Source organism: Oryx dammah, unplaced genomic scaffold, assembly GCF_014754425.2.
Source record: "Oryx dammah isolate SB20612 unplaced genomic scaffold, SCBI_Odam_1.1 HiC_scaffold_13, whole genome shotgun sequence".
Lineage (NCBI taxonomy): Eukaryota > Metazoa > Chordata > Mammalia > Artiodactyla > Bovidae > Oryx > Oryx dammah.
In genome coordinates, this window is record NW_024070197.1 from 42,619,632 (window position 1) to 42,632,194 (window position 12,563).

The window sequence follows — 12,563 nt, forward strand, 5'->3', positions numbered from 1 at the left end:
GCCATCTTTCTATGAAGTGTTAATTTGGGTGGTATAGGCAAGTGTGCATATAAAAGAACAAAGGTGCATAAAATATCTGAAGATGACCAGATCACAGAGTGTATAGTAAATAACCAATAAATACTATGTTGAATTGAACTGCAGTCTAACCCATTGCCTAAGACATTATCTAATATAAAGCATACCTTGAATTCTTTCATTCTGTTGTTGTTGTTTAGTTGCTAAGTCCTGTCAAACTCTTTGTGACTCGCTGGACTGTAGCCCACCAGCTTCCTCTGCCCATGGGATTTCTCAGGCAAGAATGCTGGAGTGGGCTGCCATTTTCTACTCCAGGGGATCTTTCCAACCCAGGGATCGAACCCTCATCTCTTGCATTGGCAGACAGATTCTTTACTGCTAAGCCACCAGCGAAGCCCTTGAATTCTTCCATATGTATTCCCAAATCATCAGATTTAATCTGCTACTATTTCACTGTGTTCAGAGGCAGTTAAGCTAAAATTTTTAACTTTTGCTTGCCCTTTACTGTGAAGCACTTTCTTTGTACTGATCTTAAATCCTGCAGATTTTGCCTCAAACTACAAATTCTTATAAAGATTCTTTATTTCAGAGAAAATGTTATTGAGTCACAGAGAGGCCAGATAGAAGAGTTAGAGCACTTGGCGGAGATCCTGAAAACTCAGTTGAGGAGAAAAGAAAATGAAATTGAGTTATCTCTTCTTCAGCTTCGAGAACAGCAGGCTACAGATCAAAGGTATGCTAAAACAGAAATAGCACTTTGATAAGGTCAAAATTAGTTTAAAATACTTTATCATGTGCCATAGAAGGATAAGTCTAGTGTATTTAAAAAATCATGTTTTTACTTTGCATTCTTCACATAAGCCCACTCCAGACCTACTGGTATCAACAGCGCAAGGCTGGGCGTTTTTCCCTGACCTACTCTGTCTCACCTTGTCTCCTTTCCTCTTTTACCAAACCCATAGGAAGCTCTGATACCGTTTGATTGTACCTACCAAGAAAAACATGTGTGACAAGGACTCAGCTGTTGGCATACCTTGTGAATAAGCCCAACCTTGTTCAAGTTGCTTTCCCACCCATAAAAGGTAGTAAATTCTGTAGTATAGTACCTGTTTTCTCCATCCCATAAAGATGTTACCTCTCCTTACATTCAGAGCTTGCCTTGAATTATGCTGATCATTATGGTGACATTGGGGCCCTTCAGTAGTCTCCTAGCTGCCCCTACTTTTTTTTTTTAAACAAGTCTTATTTATTTATGGCTGCACTGGGTGTTTGTTGCTGCGGTGTGTGGGCTTCTCGCTGCAGTAGCTTCTCTTGTTGTGGAGCACAGGCTCTAGGGTGTGTAGGCTTCAGTTGTTCACCAGACGGACTTAGCTGCCTGTGGAATCTTCCCAGACCAGGGATCAAACCCGTGTCCCCTGCACTTGCAGTGGATTCTTAACCACTGGACCACCAGGGAAGTCCTGCCTCTTCATTTTTGATGTTGGATAGTATGTAGTGTTTTCTTTCCCATCCTCTTTTGTCATTTGTTGGTTTCTAATACCTCTTCTCTCATTTTGGGGCTTCCATGCTGTTCTTCCAATAAGACTTTACGTGTTTACTGTTCTTTCTTGAATTATTTTCTTCCTTTTGGCCCTTTTCTTTTTTGTTTGGAACAAGCATATCCAAAGGCAGAAAGAATAATATATTGCAATCTGGTGTACTCATCATTCAGCTTTAACACTTATCAACATGTCTTGTTTCATCTTTCCTTCACCTTCATGGTCTTTAATTAATTAGCCCCTATCAAATATCATGTCACCACGCCTCTTTATACTTCAGTATATTTGCTCTGTCTGATAAGGAATTTTAAACGTAATCACTGTGCCATTATCACACCTAACAAAATTAGCAGCAATTCCTTGCCACCATCTAATAACTATTTTATATTCCAACCTCTCTGAAGATGACTTCTTGCTGTTTGTTTGAATTAGAATCCAAATGAGGTCTACACACTGCATGTGACTATTAGATCTTTTTTGTTTCTTTTATTTCTCTCTTTATGTTTTTTTTAAACCAGTCCTAGATTCTCGGTTTGATTTTCCCCTTACCAAGTGATATCATGCTCATGTGACTAGGTTCTAGAAAAACCAAGCATGATTTTCCACTTTTTCATTTCAGAATCAGAGTTTAATTCTCTTTTCACCAACTAACCTCACATGGTAATATTTGAAAAAGCTGAGATACATAATAGATTTGTTTTTTAAAAAAATAAAGCAGACTTTTTATTTCAGAGATTTAAAAGATTAATATTATCTCTACTAATTTCTGTTCCTTAAAAGTTATGTGTAAAATTAAATTATGTAATGAAATTTTATATGTTAACATTTCTATACCCTTTTAAGTGCAGAGCAAAACAAAAATGAATATTTTTGAGAATTATATTTGTATTAGGGAATGTAATTTGAACACTGGCCTTGAACCAGGGTTTTAAATACCTGGGAGTTACCCATTTTCCCCTAAGAATAAACTTAGCCTTCTTGGAAAACCAAGAAATGGTTCCTTGTGAAGAACAGTGCTGAAGACCCCAACACCGAATATGGTGATCTTAATGAATTGCCAACAGCCATATTTAAATATTATATGAATATAAAAACTGTGCGTTAGTCCAAGCCCAAGCTTGGTGCCATTCCTCAACAGCTGAATACAAGGTTATCAAACTACTTTCTCAGTTGCATGCCTGCTCAGTCGCTAAGTCATGTTTGTGAACCCATGGACTATAGCCCGCCAGGCTCCTCTATCCGTGGAGTTCTCCAGGCAAGAATACTGGAGTGGATAGCCATTTCCTTCTCCAGGAAATCTTCCCAAATCAGGAATCGAACCCATATCTCCTGCATTGCAGGCGGGTTCTCTCTACCGCTGCTGCTGCTAAGTCGCTTCAGTTGTGTCCGCCTCTGTGCAACCCCAGAGACGGTAGCCCACCAGGCTCCCCCATCCCTGGGATTCTCCAGGCAAGAACACTGGAGTGGGTTGCCATTTCCTTCTCCAGTGCATGAAAGTGAAAAGTGAAAGTGAAGTCACTCAGTCGTGTCCGACTCCTAGCGACCCCATGGACTACAGGCCTACCAGGCTCCTCTGTCCATGGGATTTGCCAGGCAAGAGTACTAGAGTGAGTTGCCATTGCCTTCTCCGTCTTTACCTCTACGCCACCAGGAAATCCCAATTTCTTTTATATTTCTTAAATTCCCAAAGGGTAAGATTGACCCTATGTTGGCCATTCCTCCTTCCAAAGGGATATGATCATCTGAGAACTAGTGTTTAGTGTTAATTGAAAGGGAAATCTGAGAGTTCTTGAGTCCTAGGACTAGATAACAGCAGAACTAGAGTAACAGACAGGTCCGCGTGTTTCCCAGTGTACGTGTTGTCAGCAGGAGACGTCAGCATATACACAGAGAAAAGTTTTCCTTACAAAGTGAACTAAGGCTTTCTTTAGGGGATTGTACTATTCACCCCAATCTATTGTCACTCACTGTGAAGGATAGACAGTTAAGAGAAACTTTTGTTGCAGAGACCAAAGAAAGCAAGCAACTTACACCCTACCTCACAGATTTTATAAATTGAAAATTACTGGTTATTTGCTTAGAAGGAAGGGTACCTTCTTCTAAGAAGGTGAATAACATATTGCTTCTTGAGATACAGTTGTTGAAAACTGAAAAAATGACTTCAAATAAGGGTCTTCAAGTCTTTTTTTTTCTTATATGTTTACACATAGCTCAGAATTTTATGTGTAACAGCAATTTTTTTTGAGACTAATGGAAAACTGTTGAAAAATGTTGGGGAGAATATAAGACTTGGTATAATTTACTGTAGAGAAAAATTACAAAATGGAAAACATATTTAAACTTCTCTTTCACGGGTACATTATTTCAGATTTGAAATTCTAGAAGTCTGATCTGAATGCTGGACTCCTTGTTCTCAAACATGAACCTAAAGTAGTTGTAATCTTCAGAGTGTGGTGCCTGATATTTATGGCAAAGAGCCTTTTCATAGAATATTACAGAAACTCTTCGTAGTATGTGTTTAATAGACCAGTTTGGTTTGGCATCAGCTTGACATAAACTTTTGGTTATCCAAAGCCCTTAATTGCTTTGAAGTAAAAGCCCAGTACTGCTCTTTTTTATTAAAATCATGTTTTTTCCTGTTATTGTGGTCTATTTTGGAAGACTGAGTTGTGATTTTTGCATATGTTCTACATAATGCCTCATTAGCAAAAAATCTTGTATCATTTACAAGTAGCCTGAATGTCTGTGTTGTTTTGAACAAAAATCCATATTAAAATTTAAACAATATAAAAATGCACATTTTCTGCTTATTAAAAAGGCCGTCTTAAATGCAAAGCAGTAACCAGTGAACACATGTACATGAACATTAAAATCAGGATGATTTTACCTTTTACTGACTTTTTCAACTCCCAAAATATTTATACTCTTACCAAATGTGTAACTAGTTTGTACTAAGTGTTTTTTGGTTGTTTTTTTTTTTAAGTAAATGTTAGGGTGTTTACCTTCTTAATTAAAAATCATGTAAGTCCCATAATGTCCCACTGGAAGAAGTTTAACCCATAAATATTTCAGACACTCTGACTTGTCCTCTTCCCTTTGGTTGATGGCACATTCTCGGATCTTAAAAACACAGACTTTTTGCAGCCGTGCAGTGTACAAAGCAGCTTGGCTTTCAGGGCTCCATCTTTCCAGCTGTGCACAGACACGGATTACTTCCTGGCACTCACAGGTCTCCCCCAGCCTTTCATTTTGAAAAATGGCAAACCTACAGCAAAGTTGCAAGAATTAGTACCTTGAACACACATGCCTTTCACCCCTTGGCATGTTTGTGAATGACACAGCCTGTCCTGCATTCTGCCCACTCAGGCACAGGCCCCCTCCCCTCCTTCTGTGTGTCTTTTCTCTCTCTGAGAGGTAGGTGCATATATCATGCCACCCTCTCTACACTGCTAAGCACCTTCTATGAACAAGGACATCTTCCTACATAACCACAGGACACCAATCACACATTCAGGACATTTCACAATTAATGATACAATCAGTTCAGTTCAGTCGCCCAGTCGTGTGTGACTCTTTGCGACCCCATGAATCGCAGCACGCCAGGCCTCCCTGTCCATCACCAACTCCTGGAGTTCACTCAAACTCATGTCCATCGAGTTGGTGATGCCATCCAGCCATCTCATCCTCTGTCGTCCCCTCCTCCTCTTGCCCCCAATCCCTACCATCATCAGGGTCTTTTCCAATGAGTCAACTCTGCATGAGGTGGCCAAAGTATTAGAGATTCAGCTTCAGCATCAGTCCTTCCAATGAATACCCTATTATCCCATTAATGGCCTTGATAGCTATTTTTATTTTTTGTTTTTAATTGCTATTTTTCTTTTGTTTTTCTTTGTTTTAATCTCGTATCCAACCAAGGACCATGTATTGTAATTATTCGTCACAACTTTTTAGGATTCCCTAATTCTCAAGAGGTTCCCTAGTCTTCCAGACCACTGCTGATGGTTATTTGCAGAGTGCCCCTCCATTTGGATTTGTCCAATTGCCCAGCCCCCTAATTTAGAGGGCACATCTGGCTCTCGGATGGAAGGGAAACTGGGGCTAGAGACAACCATGTAGACATCATTGATACAGAGAAGTGATCTGTCATCTTTAAAAAATATATCCAACAAGTTCCTACTGGTGTTTTGAGTACCTTAGAATTTGCCTAGTGAAAAGTTATCAAGCTCAAATACTATGTCTTTTATCCGCATGTTTTTTATTATGACTGTTATCTGTGATTTTTCTGTGATAGCTGCTTGGCATGTTTCCCATGCACTTTATTTAAACCACAGAAATTATCAAAATTAATAGTAACTAATGTATTAGAGTGTACTTGATAGTAGAAGGAAAGCTAAAACTCAGGAACATCTCAGAGGAAGGAAGCACAAGAGTGGGAAGAATTTATCTCTTAGACCTGGCTCCCTCATGTAGAAACTGGCAGAATGCTTTACTTCTCTAAGCCTCAGTTAGCTACCCCAGCTGTGAAATGAAGAGGACTGAAATGAGTGAGTGGTTTTCTGTCCTTTAAAACAACAGTTGCTTTTATCCCCAGGGACCTTGTGATTCTGAAAGATTTTTGCCTCCTAACTAAGCACTATATATTAATTTAATCAATATATTGGAGTTTTTTTTTTTCCATCCAAAACCTGTATTATGTTAATCATTTCAAGATAATTGTGACATAGCCTATAATTTTGTACTGATTTGCTATAATTCTATCAAAAAGTGAAAACAATGTAAGGCCTTTAGTTCACTTGTAAAACTCAATTGCCAGTAAGTCTACATTTCTCATTGGGCTTTTTGATATGTTGAATATAATTCTCAAATTCTCATTACTGGTCAGAATCCACAAACTTGAACTTCAAAATGGCCCCTTAAGGAGATGAGCCAGGATTTGGGTCCTTCCTGTCCCCAACCAGTCTTTGAGCGTGCTCCCTCTGTTTTCAGAAGAGTATGATTATGTCCATGTAGAAAGGCCTTATATAACTGTCCCTTTCCATTCCCTGTAGGTGTTTGAGAATAAGAAAATATTGAGTTCTTATTGATGTTTTGACCCAATACCACAAGAAAGATGTAATCCACAGGCAAATAAGCATACACATAGAAACTTTTTCCTTTATGCCTCTAAAATGAGGGAGCATTATTTTCATCTATGAACTAAAGTTGCAGTTTTGGACAAAGTCATGACCTTTCAAATAGATTTTGCTCAGCTATTTTAGTGAAGCTTATTCCATCTAACTTTCTGGTAACCTCCTGTAATTCTATTCAGGAGTGATACTCTATTGTTTCCTTTGTCTCCTGCCAATACAGGAGACAGTTCGGTTCAGTTGCTCAGTCATGTGCAACTCTTTGTGACCCCGTAAGACTCTGCAGCACACCAGGCATTCCTGTCCATCACCAACTCCCAGAGCTTACTCAAACTCATGTCCATCGAGTTGGTGATGCCATCTAACCATCTCATCCTGTGTCGCCCCCTTCTCCTGCCTTCAGTCTTTCCCAGCAGGGTCTTTTCCAATGAGTCAGTTCTTTGCATCAGGTAGCCAAAGTATTGGAGCTTCAGCTTCAGCACCAGTCCTTCTAATGAATATTTAGAACTGATTTCCTTCAGAATGGACTGGTTGGATCTCCTTGCAGTCCAAGGGACTCTCAAGAGTCTTCTCCAACACCACAGTTCCAAAGCATCAGTTCTTTGGTGCTCAGCTTTCTCTATGGTCCAACTCTCACATCCATACCTGACTACTGGAAAAACCATAGCTTTGGCTAGACGGACCTTTGCCAGAGGAGTACTGTCTCTGTTTTTTAATATGCTGTCTAGGTTTGTCATAGCTTTTCTTCCAAGGAGTAAACGTCTTTGAATTTCTTGGCTGTGATTTTGGAGCCCAAGAAAATAAAGTCTGTCACTGTTTCCATTGTTTCCCCTTCTATTTGCCATGAAGTGATAGGATCAGATGCCATCAGAAGCTTAGTTTTTTTAATGTTGAGTTTTAAGCCAGCCTTTTCTCTCTCCTCTTTTACTTTCATCAAGAGGCTCTTCAGTTCCTCTTCGCTTTCTGCCATAAGGGTGGTGTCATCTGCATATCTGAGGTTATTGATGTTTCTCCCAGCAATCTTGATTGCAGCTTGTGCTTCATCCAGCCCAGTGTTTCTCGTGATATACTCTGCATATAAGTTAAATAAGCAGGGTGACAATATACAGCCTTGATGTACTCCTTTCCCAACTTGGAACCAGTCTGTTGTTCCATGACTGGTATTAATTGTTGCTTGTTGACCTGCATACAGATTTCTCGGAGGCAGGTTAGGTGGTCTTGTATTCCCTTCTCTTAAAGAACTTTCCATAGTTTGTTTTGATCCACACAGTCAAAGGCTTTAGCAGAAATGAAAGCAGAAGTAGATTTTTTTTTTTTTAATTCCCTTGCTTTTTCAGAGGATATTGGCAATTTGGTCTCTGGTTCCTCTGCCTTTTCTAAATCTAGTTTGAAGATCCAGAAATTCTCGGTTCATGTACTGTTGAAGCCTAGTTTGAAGAATTTTGAGCATTACTTTGCTAGCATGTGAGATGAGTACAATTATACAGTAGTTTAAACATTCTTTGACATTACTGTTCTTTGGGATTGAAATGAAGACCTTTTCCAGTCCTGTGGCCACTGCTGAGTTTTCCAAATCTGCTGGCATATTGAGTGCAGCACTTTCACAGCATGATCTTTTAGGACTTGAAATAGCTCAGCTGGAATTCCATCACCTCCACTCGCTTTGTTCATAATGATGCATCCTTAACTTTGGACTCCAGGATGTCTGGCTCTAGGTTAGTGATCACACCATTGTTGTTATCTGGGTCATGAAGATCTTTTTTGCATAGTTCTTCTGTGTATTCTTACACCTCTTCTTAATATCTTCTGCTTCTGTTAGGTGCATACCATTTCTGTCCTTTATTTACAGGAGACAGACACAAGTTCAGTCCCTGGGTCAGAAAGATCCCCTGGAGAAGGGCATGGCAACCCACTCCAGTATTCTTTCCTGGAGAATCCCATGGACACAGAAGCCTGGCAGACTACAGTCAGTGGGTCACACACAGTCCGACACAACTGAAGTGATTTAGCACACATGTGTTTCCCTAATAAGAGCTAGGAATGACCTGTATGCTTAGAGACTGTCTGCCTGCCACTATTAAAAAAAAATTTTGGAGTTTTTTTGAATTCTAAGATTGTTTTCAAGCTTATCCTCCAAATTAAGTCAGCCTAACACTATTATTCAAAAAGAACCTCTTCATTCTATCTCATAAATATCTTACCTAATAACTTTGCAGAATTTCATAGCCTACCTTTTGTATTCTAAAACCTTCCCTTCTAAATGGTGCTAAAAATGGTATTATAACATCTTTGCGTCAAATAATCAAGAAGCTTTTTTTTTTAGCATTCATAATCCGTACTGTAGCCCAGAAAGAAATGTTAACGGGTGTGAAGGCGGGGAGGAACTGTGTGCCTAGGAAGTGAAGTATTAGAAACTCACTGGAGCAAAGTTTTGGCTTCTTAAGCTTTCATATTAGACTATACATTACATCACACCACTGAAAGTTTCTCCTTCTCCAGTATATTTGAGGTTTTAAGTTTCTGGATTTATTATGGCACCCAGTAGCAGAGCTGGAGTCAAGTGTTTTCAAGGCTTCCATTAGAAATTCCTCTTCCAGAGTTTATTGCTTGACTGTTTCAAATTATATGAGAGAAACTTGGCACATAGGTTTGAGAGCTGGATTACTTTTTTCAACATAAAATCTAATTTATTTTAGTTTGTTTTTAATCTTAGCGATGGGCCAACAGCTCTTCTCATAGTTTTAAAAGATTTGATCATAATTCTAAATAATATGTCTGCAAAAAAAAGAAAAGAAACCACATTTTCCAACTTAATTTTGTAAAGGTTTTTTTTTTTTTTTCAAAATCCCTGTTGAAAAATATAAGAAATTTATTTTTACAAAGCACATAATTAGTGTGCTTGATATCCATTTGCAGATCATTTCACCATGTATAATGCAGCATGTATGAATTGGTGCATGACCGTCTGAGTTCATCTGAATGTGTTTGCTATGCATTGTTCTTTCTGTTCAAATGTCATCATCCTGAAGACTTCATGTTCCCTTCATAGTACATAGAACAGGGCAGGAACATATTATATGGCGATCACTTAAAATATTGTTCATAAAATTAGCCCTGTCTGCTCTTCAGAGGAAACCAACCTGAGGCCTTCCTCTGCAGGCAGAGGTCTAGGACCAGCCACTTAGCAAGGACTCTAGCTCCCTCTTGCCTTCGAGTATCCTTCTCACGTTCCTTGTCAGCTTTCTGTGACATCTCCTTCCCTCTTTCCTCTCTCACATATACCCTCATTCTTTTACTGTATTTCATCTGTGTAAAAATGTTGATTGGCAGATCTGAGATGACTTTTCATTGTACACCTTTCTGAAGACCAGGCCACATTCATCACAGTGTTGCTTTTAACTTTCATGCAGTTTATATCATTGACTCTTGACTCTCAGATGAATAGCAGGTGATCTTTCCTTTCCACTGTCCCCATCAGAAAAACCCCATCATAATGATAACCATTATCTGTCATGCTTAGTCACTCAGTTGTATCCAACTCTCTGCGACCCCGTTGACCGTAGCCCACCAGGCTCCTCTGTCTGTGGAATTTTGCAGGCAAGAATACTAAATACTAAAGTGGGTTACCATTTCCTATTCCAGGGGATCTTCCAGACCCAGGGATCAAACCTGCATCTCTAAAGCCTCCTGCATTGGGAGGTGGATTTTTTACCTGGGAAGCCCCAGCCATTATGTATAGAGCCCCTAAAACTTTAGAATAATTATTAAAGACTTCCAGGTGCTGTGTTGTTTCAGAATACGTATACTCTGTAATGAACTGATTTTTTATTTAAAGTACCACATTGTTAACATTGTTTTCTAAATACTACTTCTGTTGTATTTGTGCCTACTCATTGGGCATCATTAGTATAAAACACCAAGTCACCTTTCTTGGCAATACTATGAAAAGTTTAAATTCCCAGGACTTTAGGAAATATTCAAGAAAGCATCTACCAATTAGACCACTGAAAGTTTTTCTAAGATACTTACTGGCCGCCTTCTTACAAAGAAATTTCAAAATTTAAACCTGCTGTTTATATGACCCTATGAGGCTAAATGGGTTGTTGGGACTTATTTTTTTGTTAATGTCATCACATACTAGTTGTTATTCATACATATGTCATACATATTTAATCTTGAAAATATTAACATGCTTAAAAACAAGAAAAATAAAAGACAAATTACAGCTGAAAATATAAGTAGAGATTGAAATTATTTGAACAATTTTCTGTCCTTCTGTAACAGTAAATGTCACTCACTGTTGAGCAGTCAAACCAAGTAATTCTGGAGAAAACAGATAAGTTAATTTTGACTTTTAAATATGAAAAAATATGCTATTTTCTAGTGACCTATTCAAAAAATATTTTCCCTTCATATTATTATTTTTTTTTTAGTAAGTAAAAATAATACTGAGGGGAATATTGGTGAGCATACTGTTGAATGTGTGCTTGGAACTACTAGATAACATGTTTTAGACACATAATTATTTTAACATTGTGTTAAGACTGTACTCTGGGCAAGATCCAGGTTCTTGGACTTGTTTATCTTCTGTGTGAGGACAACTAACTGTCCGATGCCAAAATACAATGAACTTTCAAATATCAAAGAGGAAAATTAAGTATTTCAAGTCCTCAGCTGGTTTACAGATGTGTGAGCTTTGTAGTCCATTTTCTGGTTCCAGTAGGGCGTTGTGACAATTTTTCCAATATGTGTATACTAGATAAGTTTTGGAAGTAAAATTACTTACTTTAAATACTGAAATATTTTCTGAACTTAAGATTTTTATGTTTATTTTCTTAGAAAATGAAGTCTAAAACCAAGCCTCACAATTTTTAAAATACTTTTGAATGTAAAACATATTAAATCAAGGAAACTTCTTTCTCTGTCAGGAAAATAAATGCCTTTTGAAAACAGGTATTCATTTAGATCTGTGATTAACCTTTAACAAGATCTTCCTGTTAAATTCTGCGTTTGCTTTAATCTCAGTAGGAAAAATACAAACTTGTATTGCAGCATATAGAGTTTCTATATACCCTATGGACGTTAAATGATCTCTTACAGCTACAGGCACATCTGCAACGTATTTAAATGCCAGCTTTGGGCATTATTAGTATAAAATGCTAAGTCACTTTTTTTTTGGAAATATTTTGAAAAGTCTGAACTCCAGGAGGAAACTCCAATAAATGATAATCTTATGATACCATTTGTTTCGAGGGAGTTGTAGAAAGATGAGTAGCTGTATGGCATATTTTTCATTTAGAGAAAAATAATATGATAGTCCTCCTTAAAATAAGCTGAAGTTTAGTGGTGGAATGATGGCTGTGCTAAAGACCGATGTCCTTTTGCACATCTTTCAGGACACTATAAAATTATACTGTGTAGAAGTGACAAAATCAAATATGGGGCTCCCTTCAAACTCTGAGAGTCTATGTGTTTATGAAAGTTCAAGAATTATTATTGGTTGGTTTTAAACAGTAAGTCTATCCTGAGTGTATAATAAACTAGAAACCTCAATGACTAATAAGCATGTGTGTAAATTTTTTTCTATGTAACAGTCAATGAAAAATTATAGTCTCACCACAGATTTTTTTTTTCCTGTTGTCTTGCATTTTTAATTCTGTCTCTGTCTTTTTCTTAAATACATCATTGAAGGTCAAACATTCGGGACAACGTAGAAATGATTAAGCTTCATAAGCAACTAGTGGAGAAAAGCAATGCCCTTTCAGTAATGGAAGGAAAATTTATTCAGCTTCAAGAGGTACTGTGATAAATTATTTTATTAGGGTGATATATAGATACAGAGGTTCAAAAATAATGTTCAAACTTTTTTTAAAGTAGAATG

General features: G+C 37.8%; 1 protein-coding gene across 4 annotated transcripts in view; it reads left to right on the forward strand.

Annotated features, from left to right (window-relative positions):
* The window catches only part of RPGRIP1L (RPGRIP1 like), a 100,696-nt gene that overhangs the window by 12,215 nt on the left and 75,918 nt on the right, over positions 1–12,563 (forward strand). For all 4 annotated transcript variants that reach the window (XM_040254045.1, XM_040254046.1, XM_040254047.1 and 1 more), the window contains exons 6-7: positions 608–751; positions 12,374–12,479. In XM_040254045.1, coding sequence (XP_040109979.1) covers positions 608–751; positions 12,374–12,479 — 250 coding nt within the window. The remainder of the gene's footprint in view (positions 1–607; positions 752–12,373; positions 12,480–12,563) is intronic.